Source organism: Bufo gargarizans, chromosome 4, assembly GCF_014858855.1.
Source record: "Bufo gargarizans isolate SCDJY-AF-19 chromosome 4, ASM1485885v1, whole genome shotgun sequence".
Classification (NCBI taxonomy): domain Eukaryota; kingdom Metazoa; phylum Chordata; class Amphibia; order Anura; family Bufonidae; genus Bufo; species Bufo gargarizans.
In genome coordinates, this window is record NC_058083.1 from 403,312,611 (window position 1) to 403,333,316 (window position 20,706).

The window sequence follows — 20,706 nt, forward strand, 5'->3', positions numbered from 1 at the left end:
TCTCCTGTGTAGAGATCATGAGATCGAATCCCAGGACAAACTTTTCTAAAAGTGTTATTTTTTTTATTTATTTTTTTAGTCCGCAGCGGCACAAATTACAGCATGCTAGATTTTCTGTGCTTTTTTATTTTTTGGAGGGGGGGGGGGGGGGGGGGGGGGTTGCAGTGGATCTTGGGTGAGTTCCCACACTTTTTTTCCCAGGACTTGACCCCTGAGTAAAGGTACTGCTAGGTGTTAGGAGTAGTAGGTGTAGGTGCTCTGTCCAATCAGTGCTGCCACTGGTAGACTGTGCAGGGACACCCCCAACTGGTAACACTCAACTGTGCCTTTACTGCAGACTGCTGGAAATTCATAAGCATCTAGTAAAAAATAAGAGCGGAATGGCACAATAGAGTCATAAGAATTACTGTTCCAGAATTATCTAATGGGGAATGCAACTAGTTACTAAAACAGACGTGTGCGGAAAGGTGACAGGTAGAGTTGATGATGCTAAAACAATACCCGTCAGGAGGCAGGCTTATGCGGTTTGAGCACCAATAATGACGTCCCCCTGCCTTTAGATTGACAGACCCCACTGGACATGAGTGTGGTCTAGTGCTGTCAATCTAAAGGCAGGGGAGCATGATGCTATATGCCTGCTAGGGTAGGGTTGATATGGGTGACAGAGCTCCTTTAAAGAGGTTATGTGGGATCTTAACCCCTTCCCGACCAGCGCCGTAGTACTACAGCGTGCTGATCGGGCAGATGCAGGAGCTGCGCCCGCCCGATCAGCTGCAGGGGACCGACTGTTCCCTTAAGCCGGACCCCTGCTGTATGCGCCGCATCGGTGAAAACACTGATGCTGGCGCATTAACCCTCACTATGCCGCAGTCAGGGCTGACCGCGGGATATGCGGGGTGTGTGGGGGGAGGGAGCTCCCTCCCCTTCCCCATCGGGTCCCTATGCTGCTGTGACGGGGACCCGATGGCAGGCATCGGGCTGCCTTCCATGTAAGCCTGTGAGATGCAGCCCCCTCACAAGGCTGTAAGTGTATTACAGTGTATAATAAACTTACAGCCAATGCATGACAATACAGAAGTATTGTAATGCATTGTACAGGGGATCAGACGACCAAAAATTGTGGAAACAAAATAAAAAAAGCATTCTTTTTCCATAATGAAATACATTTTTTTTTTTTAAAACATGGGGAGGAAAAAAAAGTATACATATTGGGTATTGCCGTGTCCGTAGCAACCGGTTCTATAAAAATATCACACGATCCACCCTGTCAGGTGAAAGCAGCAAAAAAAAAAAAAAAAGCCAACACAGCCTTTTTGGCCGCCTTCCCTCAAAAAAAGGGTAATACCAAGCGATCAAATAGGCGTATTTAGCCCAAAATGGTACCAGTCATCTCACAAACAATGAGACCCTACCTAAAATCAATTGGCCCAAAAAATAAATAAAATATGGCTCTCAGAAAATGGCAACACATGCTGTTTAAAAATGCATTTACTGCATAAAACGTAACAAAATTAAAAATAGACATATTGGGTATCACCGCGTCTGTAACAACCAGCTCTATAAAAATATCACATTATATGCCCCCTCAGGTGAATACTGTAAAACATTTAAAAAATAAATACACCAAACAGACTTTTTTTCCCACTTTGCCTCACAAAAAGTGTAATACCAAGCGATATAAAAAGTCTTGTGTACCCTAAAATGGTACCAATGAAAAGGTAACCTCATCCCGCAAAAAATGAGCCCCTACATAAGACAATAATTCAAAATGTAAAAACCAATGGCGCCTATAAACCAATCCATCAAAATATGTGCTGCAATAGCCATATGGCGCTCTTTCCATTCTGAGTCCTGCCATGTGTCCCCACAGCAGTTTACCACCACATATGGGGTGTTGCCGTATTCAGGAGAAAATGGGTAACAAATTATGGGGTGTTTTTTCTACGGTTACCCCTTGTGCAAATGAAAAACTTGGGGCTAAAGCAACATTGTATATGTATATTCAGGGGTTCGGCTTTCTTGCCTCTAATGCACCTCCATTTTTATTATTTCACTGGTCTTGTTTCTCACGTCTGGTGTTCATGTAGGTTTCCACGTCTCTAGTCATCTTTCACGTTTGTCGGGTTTGATACGCTCAGACCAGGTTATTCCGCTGGTCCGCCCAGGCGGCTGTATGTTCAGCCAGTTCGTCTCGTAAGGCCACAATTCCCGCCAGGTACGCCCTGGCGCCCGCCGGCCAACACAAACATATTGTCTTACCTGTCATGTACATTCTCACGTTTTCTCTCTCCATGTCCAGGGTCTGATGCGCTCAGGCCACGTCTTAGCACCTGATACGCTCAGGCTGCATGACTGCTTGGAAGGGTATTCCCATCACTCTTTTCATACTCACCTGCTCCCGGCACGCCGTCCACTTTCTGGTTTCGGCAGGGAGCGAGCCCTATCCTGAAAGGGGTGGGAATTAGTCAATTAAATAATTTAGAAAATGATCACTATTAAATCATTAACATATTTAGCAGTGATCATTAGGATGGAAATACCCCTTTTAACTAGTTCTTCTGGTTATGTCAGGCCACGGTACCCGCCAGGTATGCCTTGGCGCCTGCCAGCCAACACGTCAACATATTGTCTTACCTGTCATGTATGTCCTTGCGTCTCCTCTCTCCACGTCCAGGGTCTGATGCACTCAGGCCTCGTTCTAGCACCTGATATGCTCAGGCAGCATGTCTGCTTAACTAATTCTTCTCGTTAGGTCATGCCATGGTACCCGCCAGGTACGCCCTGGCACCTGTCTGCCAATCTGTAAATGTGCTGTTCGCCCGTGTATCTCAGTTACGAGCCTAGCTTGTCTGCCGTCATGTTTCATTCCTATGTCTTCCCGTCAACATTTCTTCGTTTGGTCTGATACGCTCAGGCCACGTTTGTTGTTCACCTGATACGCTCAGGTAGCATGTCTATTTCATCTAACTTGTTCTCGTACATCATGTGCTCTCTAGTCTTCTCAGTCTTATGTCCTTCTTACCATCTTAGCCTGTCAGGTCACAGGTCCGTCTGGGCCTGGCTGAGAAATTCACTCTGGTCTTTCTGATTCCAAATCACTTTCACATTTCGGGTTGGTTTTCTGGGTCCCATCTCTATTAGTATGCCCAGGCTCAATCCTAGCACGTGTCCTCGTATTGTCCCTGCCAGGCACACCCTGGCCGGGATCTTACGTACCCAAAGCATGGTTTGTCTCGACCAGGCATTCCCTCCTTTCAATGGTTCATGTTGCTCGTCGTTCACTTTGTTTCTTTATGCTAGTCAGCCAACAATCACAGTCACTATGCTTGGTTCTGCATTAGTCCAGTTAGTGATCTACTACCCAGCCTGGACCCGTTGTAATGCTGTCCTTCCATTCCATAGCTAGAGCTCTACGGTCTTGTTTTATAGGTGTGAAAATTCCTCGGAAGTTGTCTTTCGAAAGATTTAATGGCCATTGTTCTGGTAAGTAAAGGTTCCTTCAGCTAATTTCCTGACGCTCGGTTATCCAACTGCGGCAATATCTGCCATTTATTTCAGGCGATACTCCTTTTAGGCTCGATCAGTTACACTTTTCCAACTCCAGCCAACGTGTCTCACAGCTCCGATAGAGGACGCAGTTTCAACCATTGAATCCTACGGTATCCAGTAGAGCCAGCAATGCCTCTTACCGAAGCTGGACAATCCCTAAGTTAATTTCAGAACTTAACAAAAGGGGGATACGTCATTCAGCTTCAGCACGCAAGGCCGAACTATATCACCTACTGTTCCCCGAGCCATCCAGGGCACCACCATAACAAGTGTCCATGTCCACCATTCAGTTATCCTTAACTCAACTCCACCATCAATAGCCTGTCGAGTTCCATTTCCGACATTAATGCAACGTTGCAGGCGGTGGAAAGTAGGGATGCCTCACCCACCTCACCAGTAGCATCCGGGTCTGGCCCAGCTTCCCCCCCGACCACCCTCCCCAGGTAGGGTTCCCGGGGCACCGCAAATTGCACCGTCCTTCTTCCTCCCTGATAATATAAGGAAGGACATCTTAGCAGGCAAATACGTCAATCTGGCGATTATCTTCATCTCCACTCACGATACGGTGGAGAATAGAACAATCGCATGCGGCGACGTGTCGGTTCTGAAATCCAGAGATACACGTCTAAACAAAAAGCTCACTGTTCCAGAGTTCGTGCTAGCTTTTAGCCTTTACAGGGACATAATCTGTTCGGCACAACCCAGCAGGAGGGAGGAGCTAGACACTTCTTTATATAGAGTCACCGAATTGGGGTACAAATACGGAGGATTTGCATTCTACGACTACCATCGGTCTTTTTCGCCTAAAGCTGCTGCTACACTTGCCCAGTTCCAGCACACCACGAACTGGGCGTCCCTCGATATGGAGCTATTCTGCAGGCACTTTTCTGGGCTTAAAGCCCCGAATTGCACCAACTGCCAGTCGGTACTGCACTCCTCCGATTGGTGCCCCAATTCAAATGCATCTTCCCAAGCAAAGCCGCAGCCCGGCCTCTCCAGCCTCCAAAAACCCGGCCAGCTGCTAGACAAATTGGAACGGTCTATTGTATTGTTGGGTAAAAACCAGATTTTCAATAATTATAATCTCTCCTTTTGCAACTACAACAAATGCAAGGCGCTTCACATTTGTTCCATCTGTTTCCGTGCCCACCCACAATCCACCTGTCCCAACGCTCCGCAAAGAGTTGACTAGCTAACATCAACATTGACTTCCCTAGTTGCTTGCCTTCAAGATTTCCACAATCCAGCATTCCAAGCAGGCTTCAGTGAAGGTTTCCACACCAGCCTGGTCACTCTGCCCCAAGCTTCCTGGGAGGCCCCTAATTAGTAGATTCTCTCCTGCATATCGAGTTACAAAAAGGGTTCATGATTGGGCCATTTTTCGAGCCACCTTTCAGCATTTATAGGGTCAGCCGCCATCGGTCTGGTCTGTAAAAAAGCATCAAATAAATAAAAAAAAGAATGATCTACGATTTATCGGCTCCTCATGCCTCGTATAGCCCTAGTCTCAACTTCCTGATCCCATCAGAAGAATATTCTATGCAGTATTCTTCTCTTGATGAGGCCATTCAGTTGATTCTTCAATTAGGAGCAGGAGCATGGTTATCAAAAGCAGATATCTCGGATGCCTTCAAGTTGCTGCCAATCCACCCGCATCTTTGGAGATTTTACGGCATCAAAAGGAGGGACCAGTACTACTTTGCCACTCGCTTAACATTCGGGTCAAAGAGCAGCCCGTGGCTTTTCGACCAGTTTGCCCAGGCCCTCCATTGGATCCTCGTAAATGTCGGCAATTGTCCCAGGGTAATTCACTACCTGGATTTCCTGTTAATAGAACAACCCAATCTCATACTTTCTTCGAGGGTCACTGAACACGCGAGGTCCGTCCCAAGTGGCTATAATAGGAAGTGTACACTAATGGACGTTACAGTTGTTTGAACTGGCCATTCATGTTCAATAAAACTGAGCAATGGACAAAAGATCTTTTATCTACAAACCATCTTTCTTTGAACCAAAGATGCTTTGTCTAAGTATCAGATGAAAATATCAAACAACTTTTCAGATCATGATCGTATATCATCGGTTGTCTAAAACAATAATGCACTGTTAAATTTCAACCTACGAACATTTGTTTTAGATAAAATTGTAAATTTGGATCAGATTTAGACTAATGTGTATGTATGGGCACCTTAAGATGTTTATAGTTGCATTAGCTTAAAAATTGTTCTCCAGGACAACCGGCCATAGGACTCAAACACAGAATGAGCAGAAAATTAAATGTAAAAAATTACTATACAGAATTTTTTCCAACAAACCTATATATTAATCTGCCCTCTCCTACTCTAAGGCACTGCATGCAGACCAGACAGCATATTCAGTGAGACAAGCCTTCTGATAAAGGTGTTCTCCATTGTGGACGATCCCTACTTGGTACAAGTGGTCCCTTGAAAATTAGCTGCTCACAACATCTCTTCCTGCAGGGACCACAGTAATCAGCTTTTATCTGTGGGAAACATGGCAATAAGTCTACAAGTTCCCTACAGGGGAAATTAAGAATTATATAGTATATCATTCAGTATATCAGTGGCTTGTCTTTGTAAGGACTCATGCACACAACCATATTTCTTTGTTTGCTATCTGTTTTTAAAACGGATAGAGCACTGACCTACACAATTCAATTAAGGCATACATACTTTAGTGTTTTTTTTGGTTTATTTTAACGGATGTGTTCAATCCGCATAACTCATCACCGGTCCTATTCCTGTCGGTTTTTGCAGGAAAAAAAAAAAGCCCACAGAGGATATTTATCCAGGATCCATTTTTATTCGGACCCACGAGTGGATAGACGATCATGAACAGGGGACCCCCCCCCTCTCTATTAAAAGGGTTGGCCAGTTTCATGAGGAAATCTGGACAAGACAGGGGATCCACCTGCCATAAGCAAGTGATCACTAATAACCTGGCAAATCCCGCACCTCTGATTCTCCTGGCCAATGTCTTCAGCAGCGCAGACCAGGGATGGGCTTAGGCTACTTTCACACTAGCGTTCGGGTTTCCGTTCGTGAGCTCCGTTTGAAGGAGCTCACGAGCGGACCCGAACGCAGCCGTCCAGCCCTGATGCAGTCTGAATGGAGGCGGATCCGCTCAGACTGCATCAGTCTGGCGGCGTTCAGCCTCCGCTCCGCTCGCCTCCGCACGGACAGGCGTACAGTTGAACGCTGCTTGCAGCGTTCGGGTGTCCGCCTGGCCGTGCGGATCCGTCCAGACTTTCAATGTAAGTCAATGGGGACGGATCCGTTTGAAGATGCCACAATGTGGCTCAATCTTCAAGCGGATCCGTCCCCCATTGACTTTACATTGAAAGTCTGAACGGATCCGCGCAGGCTACTTTCGCACTTGCGCACTTGCGAATTTTTTTAAAGTTATTAATGCAGTCGGATCCGTACTGAACGGAGCCTCCGTCTGCATTAATATGAGCGGATCCGTTCAGAACGGATCCGCCCGAACGCTAGTGTGAAAGTAGCCTTAATCGGTTATATGTTGTTAACATGATGTCAGTACTGTAGTCAGGTAAACAGATCCTGGCTGGGTGAACCAGGGCAGCGGCTCGAGAACTGCCAAGTTAGTAATGATCACTTATTTATGGCAGGCGGATCTCCTGCGTTTTCCAGTTTCCTTCTAAAACCAGACTGCTCCTTTAACTGAGAATTCCCTAACAGGGAATATGAAAATGGGTTCTTAAAAACTACTTAAGTCATGATAAAGTTATGAGATCACTTTAAAATCACTACTGCTCAGCAATTTGTAATATTTTACTTGAGGAAATAATTGAAAATTCTCCTAAAACATTTAACCAATACTTTTTATGTGATCCCTGAGTGGGCTTCCTGGATAAGAGCCATAGTGTTACTGGTAATGACCAACAGGCGAAGTCATTACTCCACCTGCATGTAACCCAACCTCAGGTCAGGGTCGCAGGGAGTAGAGATAAAAGCCACACAAGTGCTAATTAAAATCAACTCACGTGTTATTGCCAGTATGTTCAGATAATATTTGGTTTATTTTCCCTCAAAAGTCATCCATGCTGTGTGGGAATCAGGGCCAACCATAACAAAAAGAAAACAATTACAGAAGGACTGCAACCAAAAGTACAGAAGCAGAGATCTGCACAGGTCTGCCCATACTATAACAACATTTAAAAAACCTTGTTCAGATAGACTGTTCTCTTTACTAGCACATGAGAACATGCTTTAGACTTGTGTTAGTACAAGATTAAAAAGGTTATAAAACTTCTAAACATTAAACTAAAGAGCTGCAAATGCTATGAATAAAAACCAACAAGAGCAGCAGTAAAAAATAAAAAAGCAAAAAACACTGCACGCTTCTTCTATCCAGTGTTGAAACTTTGGAGGCCAATGCGTGACCATTGTAACCTCTCCGTGATTACTTGCCATACCACTGGCTCAGGGATTGGCGCTATGGGAGCGATCCTGATCAATTTACACATTCCTAAGTATGGGATATGTCTGTTCCTTACTTTTCTTACCTATGCATAAAAAAATTCTGAAAGGGTCCTGCAGGATCAAAAACCTGGATCTACTTGCTTTGCCACATCTGCCCATGGGCCGCTTTTGGTGTTAAAGCACAGTAACGGATCCAATACTCGCATATTTACTTAGAAAGCTGTAAAATGCATGACTGACTGAAAAAACAAACTGCCACATACATTACAGGACTGTCAGATTTCCGATAGGTCACTACATTCCTACAGCTTATCTGATATGTTAGATGGGAACATGTTCTAGAATTGCCCAATCGTTAAATTAATCTTCTACTTCAGCTGACATTTTGGAAGAAAAAAAAAAGATTCCAGGAAAAACGCCCACGTAGACCAGAAAGTTTTACAACAGGTGACCTGCGCGTCACACAATCGGCACGTCACCATACTTCTGAATGAAATCCTCTGCCGAAACCCAGCATTTCCAAGGCTAAGAAGCACATGTGACAAGTCTTCCTGAATTCCAGGGACTTTTTTGTTCAGCAACTACTTCCCTTTTCAAATACATCATTGTTCTTGAGGATAGTCTAACAGAAACCCAGCCAGCCATCCCTTCTTGGCGTACGTGAGCCAGAAAGACTACGCAGTGACCTGGGTGGGTGAGATAACACAGCAGAAGAGCTCATGCGGAAATAGAGTCTTCCCAGCGGGACATAAGAACAGCTATGGGACCTTTCTATGTATAGAGGACAATAGGAAATGAGGTCAGGGCTCCTTACATATTGTATAAAGAAGAGACAACGGAGGGGAAAAATACAGTGCCGCAATACAAAGATTTCTACATTCTGCCCCAACCTCCTATCCTGGTCACTTGTGAGGGCAGACTAATACCTAGTACAGGTTTCATCTGCACTTCTAAAGGTCTGCAGAACAAAAGTCCTTTACCTTGCTGATGAATGTAATCTTCAGTTAGATTCTCTTTCACAACCTGAAATTTGGCAGTTGTACAGTATTTGCTCAGGTGCCTGGAAGAGGGCAGTTGGGTCTCGCCACGCTTGTTAGATCAGATGAGAGGGTATGCCTGAACAATCCCTTTAATACAATGTCACTGAAGACAATACTTACAGTTCCCACGAGTGGATAGATGAATCCAGCACCAATGCTGGCTCGGACATCACTTATAGGTAGAATGAAGCCTGTGGGTACGCCTTTCTTATCAGCCTGATGTGATAAAGACAGATGTGTCTTGGCCATGCAGATTGGAAGTTTATTAAAACCCTAAGGGAAACAAGTGAAGATTTAATGAGGTTTTACAACGTGCACAAAAAGGAGTTAAAAAGGTCAAGCTAATCTGTCACAACCATTATCCACAATGAAAACTGGCTCGCCCTATTGTGCCCTTTACTACGACTGCTTTTACTAGATAAAAACTAGTGTCGCCTTCGATATGGAGAATGTGACTTACATATGATTGTAGTTAAAGGGGCTGTCTCACCTCACTAACCCAGTGTATAGCAATTCCTTGACCTCCAGTAAAGGCTTCTCCAATATAATGCCATTTTCTAATCTTGATGTATCTCATGTAATTATCCTTTTACTACCCCCCAAACTACATGCTTGTTTCTACGGGTTACGGCCACCGCTGTAATGTTCATTTTTTTCTTCATCTCAGTTTGCAAAATCCTCTATGTACTGGCTGCAGTGCTGGCCGGGTTTTATGGGAGCGCGCGCATGCACTACTTCTCGCGCATACGCATTTACTCCCGGCCACCTCATATGAGCGGTCAATACAGCAGGGATCATTAGAACAGTGCTATCTGAAGGTAATTGCTTTCACTCACACTTGGGCCATGTAAACTGTAGGTAGATGGGAGGAGGGGAACTTTTATACATCACATAGAACAGATGGTGACAAGCAACTTACCATTGGATGTCACGATCTGCTCTGCTCTCTGAGGCTGATACAGAATCTCGTACTGTGAGCCTCGGGAGCAAGCTCGCACAAGGGGAGGGGTTACTTCCTCCCTGCCAGGCTTGCCTTGCTTTAATCTCAGAGGTCAGCTCCGCCCCCAGCAAGCAGGGAAGAGAGCCCCTGAGAGCAGCGAGGCAGCCTGCAAATAGGAAGGTGAGACAACCCCTTTAACTTGTGATAAAAAATAATATATATATAAATTGCACCACGTTGTAGACTACAAAACCCATTCATTTTCAGATACCCCGATATGCAGTTGGCAGCTTGCTCCTAGTTTCAAACTTTTCTCTCCCTGTAATTCATGCTGGATATAAAGTCCACATGTCCAGGATGCTGCTGTTTTCACTAGCTCTCGTGAGTCATCACTGCTTCATTCCTGGACTGTCTCCCTTTCTAATTAGGTCTTCCCCTTTATATGTACCCTCATACACATCCATTGTGATTCATCTCCTCCTACCCATGTCCTTACTGAAAACCTAGATGCTGCCCCCCCCCCCCCCCAATTATGATCTGCAGTGTACATCCTTGTTCCCCCTACTTGCACATAAAAACCTCCATGTAGCTGTTGTCAGATAAGAACCAATAGCTAAAAGCACCGAGCCATCCATCAAGCTAAATGGAAAAGATTTCAAAATGTAGAGCAGGGAGGCCCAGCATGCGGCCCTCCAGCTGTTGCAAAACTACTACTCCCAGCATGTCCAGACTATCAGCAGGGCATGTTGGGAGTTGTAATTTTACAACAGCTGGAGGGCTGCAGGTTGAGAATCCCTGATGTAGAGCCTATTAAGGGGATTTCTTAATTACACAGTTTTCACCAGCAGGAGAAAGTCTAACATACCACTCCAAAGTTGCATGGATCAGCCCCCCAGCCTTCAAGCTTCTGCTGAGGTCAATTCCTTTACCAAGTATCTAGGTTGGGCTATGGGTGGGACATCACTTTCACTCTGAACGGGGCCAGAACTATTCCTCTCCCTGGTGCATGTGCAAACTCCTGAAGCCACTTCAGTGCATATGTACCAGGAAAAGGCACAGTACTGGTTCATCTACAGATAAGTGATGCCCTGTCCAAAGCCTTGGCTGGAAACTCGGCAACAGAGGTGACGTAAGCAGAAGCTGGATTTTCAGAGACGCATCATGTGACAGGTTTCCCAGAAGGCCAATGTACGCGATTTCAGAACTGTAACTATGTTACAAACTTTCTCCTATAAGTGTGTATTGTGCAATTAAGATGGATTTGCAAGATTCGATGGGTCCTGGTAAAAACCCTTTAACTAAAAATCACCATTTAAAAAAAAAAAAAAAAAAAAAAAAAAAAAGTACTATGCAACGCACCTCTATATTTAACAGTTTATAGTATTTGAAAAACAATCTCTTAAAATTGGGAAATTACCTAGACTAAGCAACAACAAACTGTATAAAAATCTGATTAACTAAGGATGATACCATTAAGCTAAAAATGGAGAGGTCACATTCCTTGCTAAGCTCAAATAATATCAGCATATTGTTATTACATTCTGATTAAAATGCGTTATGAAGTTTCGTACGGAAGAGGGAACATTGTTGTCTACTTTATGGGTAAAAATAAGCCTTTCTACTAAACGCTGGATACTACTGCAGTTTCCCATTTCCAGAATCTGGTGTTCTCAAAAAATGGGTGAAGCAGAAAGAAAAAAAAAACAAAAAAAAAAACAAAAAAAACAAAACTAAACACTTAAAGGGCTTCTGTCAGCAGGAAAATGGTTATTAACCTGGCTGACATTAGTGATGTACTAATGGCAGCTGAACATAACTATATAAGTGCCATCTCACTGCCTGCCGCCGTTATTAAGAAAAAATAACTTTTATAATATGCAAATGAGCCTCTAGGTGCAGGGGTGGCACATTGATCCTGCTCCTAGAGGCTCTGTTTTGCCACCTTTGGCCGCGCCCTGCTACACTTTATTGACAGGGCCAGACAGCGTTGGTTTCCGCTTGCCAGCCCTGTCACCTGTTGAAATCTTGCGGCGAATACTGAATAGGACAGGTGCAAGATTTCCACAGGTGACAGGGCCGGCAAGTGGGGACCAACGGTGCCTGGCCCTGTCAATCAAGCGTAGCAGGGCACGGCCAAAAGGTGGGAGAACGGAGCCTCTAGGAGCAGGAGCAACGCCCTCCTATAGGCTCATTTGCATATTATAAACGTTATTTTCTCTCAATAACGGCGGCAGGCAGTGAGATGGCACTAATATAGTATGTTCAGCTGACATTAGTACATCACTAAGGTCAGCCAGGTTAATAACCATTTTCCTGCTGACAGAAACCCTTTAATATCCTTCACTACTTATCACATAGGTCTTGGTCTGGTCCAGGCAAATTTCTCTCCATCAGCATCTCGCCGTCATGCCATGTACTAATAGATTTCTACTGTCCAAAGACTGTACTTTTACCTGTTGTGTGTAGATGTCAACTTTTGACTGAGCTTTTGGAGACAGTTCTATATCAGCAGCACCATACACCTTCTGAGCTATGGTTCTGATCTTTTCTGCAATGGGGAGCTGAAATATAAAAGAAAAGCTGAAGCAAGCATTCATGGTCAGGTATAATTTTACAAGCAACAAAACAGTAATTGAAATTCTCATGTAATACCAAGCAATGTTTTGGACAATTCCCTTAGTTACTCTATAATTCAATTTATATCAGTTTGGTAGACGATTTCAGTCCACCGATCCTGCCTATAGAAGTCTACTAAATCTGTATGTGAACTATGAGAATGTCCAGCGGTCCAAGCCCACTAGCATCTCTCTACCCATAAGGCACACGCTCTCTCTCTAGCGCCTAACGAGAAAGCTCATCTATGGCTAGCCTTTGCAGGTTATTTACCTCACGCAAAAAAATAAATTATATTTTGAGGGTATTGAGGGTACAATATGAGGCTGATTGGGGTGCTTATCTGGTCTGATGGGGGCTGACAGGCTGATTGAGATGGGTTCTTACCTGGGATTTTAATACATTTATAGTATAATAGTTCTTCAAGATAAAATGGCCTCAGGACACAATATTTTGAACATACAATGCTCTTTCCTAGTTGAACCTAGACTCAACATACAATGCCTCACACTCAGAGCCAATTAATCAATATGGTCATTTCTCTGGTAAACCACTTGTACTCACTGTACAGAGAACGTCACTTAGTAAATGAGCAACCAGAAAAAAAGCATTTTATTTTAATTATTTAATGTGACCAACAGTGTCCTTGTCCCTTAAAACTGATGTATCTGCTGACAAATTCCGTAAACCTTAGAGGAGATCTATAACGAAAACATACCTTTTTTGTACAAGGTCACCAAAAGCACTAACTGTACCTAATTCAGAGAGAACATGGAGCACATCTCAAATCCCCACATCTGCTACAGTATATGGGAAAGCAGAGTTGAAGAGCCTCTCGTAGCAAAACAGAAAAAGTTCATCCCGACACAATCACCCTGTGATCAAGTTTCTCAATTAAGCAATACAATTTTTTTTAACCTGCTGAATATCCCCACCCTCCAAAAAAACACTATGAAGAACATCTGTTCGCCTTAGAGGGTCAGGAATCCAGTTTTATTGACATGAGTTGTGCAAGGAAATAAAAACTAAATGTATTTGAGCATTCATTAGAGGGCACAAATATGCAACCAATTATTAAAGAGAGTCTACAATAGTTGTGATCAACTATGATGAGACACATTACTCCAGCAAATTTATTAAAATGTGCATAACTCTAAAAGGGTTATCCCATGACTAATGTAAAAAATGAAAATCAGACATCATATAGTACAGGACAAGCTCTTTTCAACCAGTTTCTAGCTAGCAGCTCAGGAGGCATATCCTGCAACAGTAACAGATTCTAGCAGAGGATGGGGGGGTAGTTGAAGGATAGAACAGAGCATGCGCAGCCACCTCCGTAAGGTGGACAGGGAGATCAGAAAAAGCACCAACAGCAGGTGGCACTATGCAGATACTTTATTGAATAACTTACAGGCTATACTAAATATTTAAAGGGGTTGTCCAGGATTGGGGACATTGTTGTATGTGTACAACAGTCCCCTAAATATTACATTCATGCCTGTCCTACCTTTACCAGACATTTCTGATGCCTCTTTTGCAATTCACAAAATCTCAGCCGGAAGTGAAGTTTTTTTTAAGAGTCAGTGACATACCGGGTCCCTTCCTGCAGAGCGAATCCTCTTCAGCTTTGGAAGAAGCCCGGTGACGTCACTGTCAGCCAAAGTAATTATTTAGAGGGCATGGATGGGCAGCAGCTAGGCGGCAACAAACTGCACTAAGCTACGCCCCTCTGCTCCGGTTAAGTCACTGGGCAGGGCGCTTTATTATCAGTGAAGGAGGCAGATGGGGGTAACTAAGGGGGAGGAATATGTGCGGCAGGAGGCAGCATATGAATTAGGGGGGGGGGGGGATGCACGAAGGAGCAGACACCGGAAACCACGCGCTGGGACCCACAAGGCAGTGCGGCAGGAAGTCACCGCACACAAACAGATGTCAATCAGTGGGGGACTGTCGGAGCCCTGATGATGTCGAAAAATACATACAAATATCTGGGGGGAACCTTGAAACCGCTATTAATAGTGAGTAAACTGTTTTGAATTTTTTTTTTTTTTATCCTGGACAACTTCTAATTAAATGAAAATATAAAAGTATTCAGATCCATGTGGTTTGTGGTCTGAAAAAATTTAGAATATTTTTCATTGACAGCTCCTTTTAAATATTTTGGCACATCTGGGGCTATACTTAAAAAGAGGCTCTGTCAGCATAATCAACCCTATTAAAAACTGTACTGTAGGGCTCATCATGCTGATTAAAACAATTTATTTCGTCTGTATGCCCAAACTGCTCCAGAGATCAGCATTTTTTCCTCATATGAAAATGAGCAAGCTGGAGGACTAGGCCGCAGGGCTGAATCCTTGAAGCACTGCTTTATAACACAACCTGTACACTGCACATTCCCCCATCCCCTTGACTGGCAGGGCTAGACATCAGCATGCTGAGGGCAGAGCTGTGTCCTAGCATGTACATATCATATATACCACTTACTGTAGCCTGACCACATTGAGATTTGCTTAAAAACTATTATACATATTACTGCTTTATTCACAGGCACAATGTATGAATATAAAGATGCCAGTAACATGTATTGGCTTTCTAAAGATAGAAAAACCACTCCTGTGAAAATGCTATAAGTGCTAAGTGTTCTGTTTTGCATGTATAGATCATCCTAGGTTCAAGTCAGAGGAGAGGCTAATGTGTTCTAACCAGTAATAAAAAAAAAAAAAAATTAATAAAAATAATAATCAATCATAATAAAAATAAACTTTTTTATGCTTAGAAAACTAAAACCTAATGTATTTCTGGTTTCTTCACAGGCACAATAGATGATTATAAATAAACCAGCAATATGTATTAGCTTTTTCAGCATAAACAAACTCGATATGATACGGCTGTAGACCTATTATGGGTTGTCCAGGTTCAGAGCGAAATCCATTTTCAACCCTCCGCCATCTCTGACATGAGCATCAGAGCATTTGATGCTCTCACAGGGCAATGACTTTTTTGTTTATATTTTTCCACTGCTAGGCGGAGGCTTCCACCTATCAGTGTTGCCAGTGACGTCACTAGCACTGATGTTTGAGCTTTACTGCCGCCCTAGCTGTTTTACAGGCCAGGGCTAAAGCCCAGCCATTAGTGCCGGTGAGGTCACTGGGCTCACTGCTAGGCAGAAGCCTCTGCTTAACTTTCCTCATACATCACAAATCAGCACAGGGCAAAGGACAGCATCAGAGCTTGGAATAAGGGGGCTGCCTGGGTGAAAACCCCTTTAAATGTGGAATAAAAAAAAATGAAAATGTATTCCAAGATTGAAACTTGGGATCTATACATGCAAGGTTGACCACTTATCACTAAGCTATACCATTTCAACACAGAGAAAAGTTTTTTTCTATACTAAGAAAGCAAATGCACAATATAATTAAAATGAAACCAGTAATATGTGTGTGAATAAAGCAGCAATATGTATATTAGCTTTCTAAGCTCATCTCAATGTGGTAAGGCTACTGTAAGTAGTATATATGATATGCAAATGCTAGGACACAGCTGTGCCTTCAACACGCTGATGTCTAGCCCTGTCAATCAAGGGGGGGGGGGGTTGTGTGAAGAGCACAGGGTATTACAAAGCAGTTCTCCCAGAATTCAGCCCCGCCCCCTGGTGCTCCAATTTGCATATAAATAAAATGAAGTCATCGCTGCATCTGTTTAGCATACAGACAAAAGAAAGGTAGCATTTTAATCAGCATGATGAGCCCTACCAGACAGTAAGCCTGGTTTAATAGGGTTTATCATGCTGACAGCATCTCTAAGGCTACTTTCACACTAGCTTTTTTTGCTGGATCCTGCGGGGTTTAGCATAAATGGTTGTATTATTAGTAACTGAAGCATCTGCATCCCTTATGAACAAATCCGGTTGTATTAGACTACTTTCACACTAGCGTATTTTGCGGATCCGTCATGGATCTGCAAAAACTGTTTCGTTACAATAATAAAACCGCATGCATCCGCCTTGAACAGATCCGGTTGTATTACGTCTTCTATAGCCAAGACTGATCAGTCTTGAACTCCACTGAAATCAATGGGGGATGATCAGTTCTATTGTGCCAGACTGTCAGAGAAAACGTTTGTCTCCACTTCGTGGACAGCAGGCAGCGTTTTGGTGTCCGCCTCCAGAGCGGAATGGAGACTGAAAGAAAGCAAACTGATGCATTCTGAGCAGATCCTTATCCATTCAGAATGCATTAGGGCTGAACTGATTCATTTTGGACCGCTTGTAAGAGCCCTGAACAGATCTCACATGCGGAAACCAAAACGCCAGTGTCAAAAGTAGCCTCATCTTTAGCCAAGACGGATCAGTCATTAACTCCATTGAAAGTCAATGGAAGACGGATCAGTTTTCTACTGTGGCAGAGAAAACGGATCCGTCCCCATTGACTTGCATCGCGGGTCATGCCGGATCAGTCTTGCTCCGCATCCCAGGACAGAAAGCAAACTACAACATGTTGTGGTTTGCTCTCCGGTATGGAAACGGAATGCATTTTGGAGCATTCTGTTCTGTTCAGTTATGTCCCCATCGACAATGAATGGGGACAAAACTGAGGCTTTTTTCCAGTATTGAGCTCCTATGACTGATAGAAATACCTGGAAACAAACGCTACTGTGAAAGTAGCCCAAGACTGAAAATAAAGTCTACACCTGCTTTGAGTTGATTTGTGCCATTTTCTCTCTTTAGGAATAATAAAGCTGTCAGAAAGAAGCTGGTCATGCTCCTCCAGGTTAACCCTACTTACTTTTCAAAGTGGAGATATAAATTGCAAATTCTAGAGAAAATATGGTGTGTGCATTATTTGCAACTTGTATGCCAAAATACTGGTGAAAATCACTTGAAAATTTCCCTTTAGGCCTCTTTCACACGAGCGTGTCCGGATAAGGTCTGGATGCAATGCGTTTTGCACACGAGTGATAAAAAAACTGAATGTGGTACCCAGACCCGAACTTCTTCACTGAAGTTCGGGTTTGGGTTCAAGGTTGTGTAGATTGTATTATTTTCCCTTATAATATGGTTATAAGGGAAAATGGCATTCTGAATACAGAATGCATAGTACAATAGCGCTTGAGGGGTTAAAAAAATATAAAATAATTTAACTCTCCTTAATCCACTTGTTCGCACAGCCGGCATCTCTTCTGTCTTGTTCTGTGAGGAATAGGAACTTTGATTACGTCACTACGCTCATCATATGGTCCGTCACATGATCTTTTACCATGGTGATGGATCATGTGACGGACCATGTGAGGAACGTAGTGACGTCAAAGGTCCTATTCCTCACAGAACAAAACAGAAGAGATGCCGGCTGTTCGAATAAGTGGATTAAGGCAAGTTACTTTTTTTTTTTTTTAGCCCCTCAAGCCCTATTGTACTATGCATTCTGTATTCAGAATGCTATTTTCCCTTATAACCATGTTATAAGGGAAAATAAAGATCGGGTCCCATTCCCGATAGTCTAGCAACCGTGCGTGAAAAATCGCACCGCATCCGCACTTGCTTGCGGATGCTTGCGATTTTCACGCAGCCCCATTCACTTCTATTCAACGTGAAAAAATGCACAAAATAGAACTTGCTGCGATTTTCACGCACCCCACAAGTGATGCGTGAAAATCAACGCTCATGTGCACAGCCCCATAGAAATGAATAGGTCCGGATTCAGTGCGGGTGCAATGCGTTCACCTCACGCATTGCACCCGCGCGGAAAACCCGCCCATGTGAAAGGGGCCTTAGGCCTCTTTCACACTTGCGTTGTCCGGATCCGGCGTGTACTCCACTTGCCGGAATTACACGCCGGATCCGGAAAAACGCAAGTGTACTGAAAGCATTTGAAGACGGATCCGTCTTCAAAATGCTTTCAGTGTTACTATGGCACCCAGGACGCTATTAAAGTCCTGGTTGCCATAGTAGTAGTGGGGAGCGGGGGAGCAGCATACTTAACATCAGTGCGGCTCCCGGGGCGCTCCAGAATGACGTCAGAGCGCCCCATGCGCATGGATGACGTGTCCATGCGATCACGTGATCCATGCGCTTGGGGCGCCCTGACGTCACTCTGGAGCGCCCCGGGAGCCGCACGGATGGTAAGTATGCTGCTCCCCGCTACACTTTACCATGGCTGCCAGGACTTTACACTTCAGCCATGGTAACCATTGAGAAAAAGCTAAACGTCGCATCCGGCAATGCGCCGAAACGACGTTTAGCTGAAGGCCGGATCCGGATCAATGCCTTTCAATGGGCATTCATTCCGGATCCGGCCTTGCGGCAAGTGTTCCGGATTTTTGGCCGGAGCAAAAAGTGCAGCATGCTGCGCTATTTGCTGCGGCCAAAAAAACGTTCCGTTCCGGAATGGAAGACATCCTGATGCATCCTGAAGGACGGACTGTGCAGAATGCATTAGGAAAATCCTGATCAGTATTCTTCCGGCATAGAGCCCCGACGACGGAACTGTATGCCGGAAGACTATAACGCAGATGTGAAAGAGCCCTAAGTGTGTTATAATATTTTTGAATGTTAATATTTTAGAGCTCTTAACGTATAAGATTGAAATTGTGCCACACACACACACACACACACACACACACACACAGTCTTCGCTTACAGAATAACAAAGTTATAGCCATGTACTGAGAAGAAAAACTAAAAGTCTCTAAAATCATTAATCCACAAAACCTCTTTGGTGGTAAGGGGAAAATGCTCACTGTCCAAGAAAAATGCATAGCAACAGATTTAGGAAGAAAAGTGTAAACAAGAAGAGGTCTGCACAATATAGGATTATTATCTGTTTCCTAACAAGTTCCTATGATTCCAGAGTAATACCATAAAAAGGAGTTTGCCATTCTTCACATAAAGTGAAGTAAAATTGTTTAAACCATTTAAGGTCAGAAACGGACAAAGCTTATTTTCACCAAGAGGAATAGCCTTCTGACCAGCCTAATGTTAAACAATCGCCAAGCGGACAATTCAGCAGATGTAGTTTTGCTAATTCTGCTCCTCAATGACAGAAATAATATTTACAGCACCTGAACAGGAGTTTAGACAGCTCAAACAGAGTGCACAGATCCTGCAGACAAAACATGGAGCCCATCAGCCGCTAATGTTAGGAATCCACCATTAAAGAGCCTTCTAAATTCTTCACAATACTCATTCAACATACTATACTGCCTAAAATACTTCTAAAACCCTAATTATGATGATTCCCTACACCAATGGGTGGTGAACCTCCGGCCCCCGGGATTATTTCATGTGGCCCCCTACCCCCCTGCCAGAGCATATCGTGCAAATGCTAATAATCGCTTCCATTATGGAAGTGGTCATCAGCATGCAGGAGGCACAGGAAGGCTAGAACAGTGATGCCCTGGCTGTACTCACCTTCCCTGGTCCTGTTCCGGCCCCAAACTGTGTCCTGACACGTACAGTGTCAGGATGTAGTGCACGTAGGCACGTATTATGACCTGTCGCTGTGCTCCATCAAGTCACAGTACAACACGGCAGGAAGACGACCAGGGAGGGTAAGTAAATCTGGTGGCGGCACATTTTTTATTTTTTTAAGTCTGATCTAAGGACTGATTGGGGGTCCGATGGAGGGTGGGGAGGGTCCGATGGGGTTTTGAGCTGAAGATCCAAATATATAACATTCTAAACTTAAAAATTAGACTTCTATATTTGGCCAAAATGGTGCCTGTACTATATATAATATTTAGTGCAGGCACCATTTTGTGCTGCAAGAATACAGTGCTCTGGATTTTTTTTTTATTGAAGAGCAATTTCCGTAACTTACCCCTAACTCAATTATATGACTAACTATAGCAGTCACATTTTAAAGTTGAGAATTTTGTATGACCCGGGTACAATGTTGCAAAATGTCCAAATGGTTCCCCATCCCGGACCTACACCAATAATATATATGGTTTCTAGCTACTGGTCAATCTGTCTTGGTCCCCTTGGGTGGTGTAAAGAATTGGTGACCGTCTAAAACTAATAAAAAGAAAAAAAATAATGAATCTATTCATTGTACTTCTGTCTCACAACTTCAGAAGAGAGGACAAGCAGATGCCGATGAGGTGT

The 20,706-nt window shown here is 43.8% G+C and overlaps 1 protein-coding gene across 2 annotated transcripts in view; it reads right to left on the bottom strand.

Annotated features, from left to right (window-relative positions):
* MTHFD1L (methylenetetrahydrofolate dehydrogenase (NADP+ dependent) 1 like) overlaps positions 1–20,706 on the bottom strand; it is a 232,004-nt gene that overhangs the window by 46,710 nt on the left and 164,588 nt on the right. For both annotated transcript variants that reach the window (XM_044292321.1, XM_044292322.1), the window contains exons 25-26: positions 12,446–12,553; positions 9,173–9,325 (exon numbers count right to left, since the gene is read on the bottom strand). In XM_044292321.1, coding sequence (XP_044148256.1) covers positions 9,173–9,325; positions 12,446–12,553 — 261 coding nt within the window. The remainder of the gene's footprint in view (positions 1–9,172; positions 9,326–12,445; positions 12,554–20,706) is intronic.